Genomic DNA, 727 nt, shown 5'->3' on the forward strand with positions numbered 1-727 from the left:
AGGGCAGGGCAGCACCCAGGACAGGCAAGAGGCCTCTGGAAGAAGCACTGAGCCCCTCCAGCCTGGAACCCATGGCCTGCGTCCCCAGGACTGCCTCCTCTGCAGCTGCTAGGAGGGGCTGGGGTACGGGAAGGGTGCGTCCCTGCATCATCTGCACAATTCCTGGAGAGAGGCCCCATACCTGAGCACCTGGGAGGTGCGGAGGGTCCACCTGGGTACCAGCTCCTGCCCGTCCAGCAGCTCGCAGGCCTCTGAGCTCACCAGAAGCACATCCTTGCCAGCTTTCCCTGGGACACTCATGAGGTAGCGGACCACTCCAGAGCTAGATGAGGACAGGAGGAAGAGGCCAAGGTCCCTGGGTCTCAGACACCGGCAGGAAGGACAGGCCCTCCCTGAGCACAGTCCCAGGCTGCTTCTCCCAGGTCCCTGCAGTACAATCCCTGAGCGTCCCAGCTCTCCAGCTTGAACATGTGAAACAAGACACTTGCTTCCTGTGGACACAGGACCAGCAGGACCGCAGGAGCCCTTCTTCCCCTTGGTTTTCACTTAGCGTGCGTTTGCCAGTTTCTCGTGTGTGAGCCCAGGACAGCCTCACGGTACCAAACAGCAAGGCCTTGGTGCCCTCAGGCTGCTCGGCTGGTCCCTGCTCCACAAAGGTCATCTGTGCATGGAGGCTGTGACCTAGGTCATGGGACAGACGCCTGCATATGTAGAAAGGCCGCTGCCC

The 727-nt window shown here is 61.3% G+C and overlaps 1 protein-coding gene across 2 annotated transcripts in view; it reads right to left on the reverse strand.

Moving 5' to 3' along the window:
* ITFG3 (integrin alpha FG-GAP repeat containing 3) overlaps nt 1–727 on the reverse strand; it is a 36,680-nt gene that overhangs the window by 3,372 nt on the left and 32,581 nt on the right. For both annotated transcript variants that reach the window (XM_008589376.1, XM_008589375.1), the window contains exon 8: nt 182–322. In XM_008589376.1, the coding sequence (XP_008587598.1) occupies nt 182–322 (141 nt within the window). The remainder of the gene's footprint in view (nt 1–181; nt 323–727) is intronic.

Source organism: Galeopterus variegatus, unplaced genomic scaffold (assembly GCF_000696425.1).
Source record: "Galeopterus variegatus unplaced genomic scaffold, G_variegatus-3.0.2 Scaffold5407, whole genome shotgun sequence".
NCBI classification, from domain to species: Eukaryota; Metazoa; Chordata; class Mammalia; order Dermoptera; family Cynocephalidae; genus Galeopterus; species Galeopterus variegatus.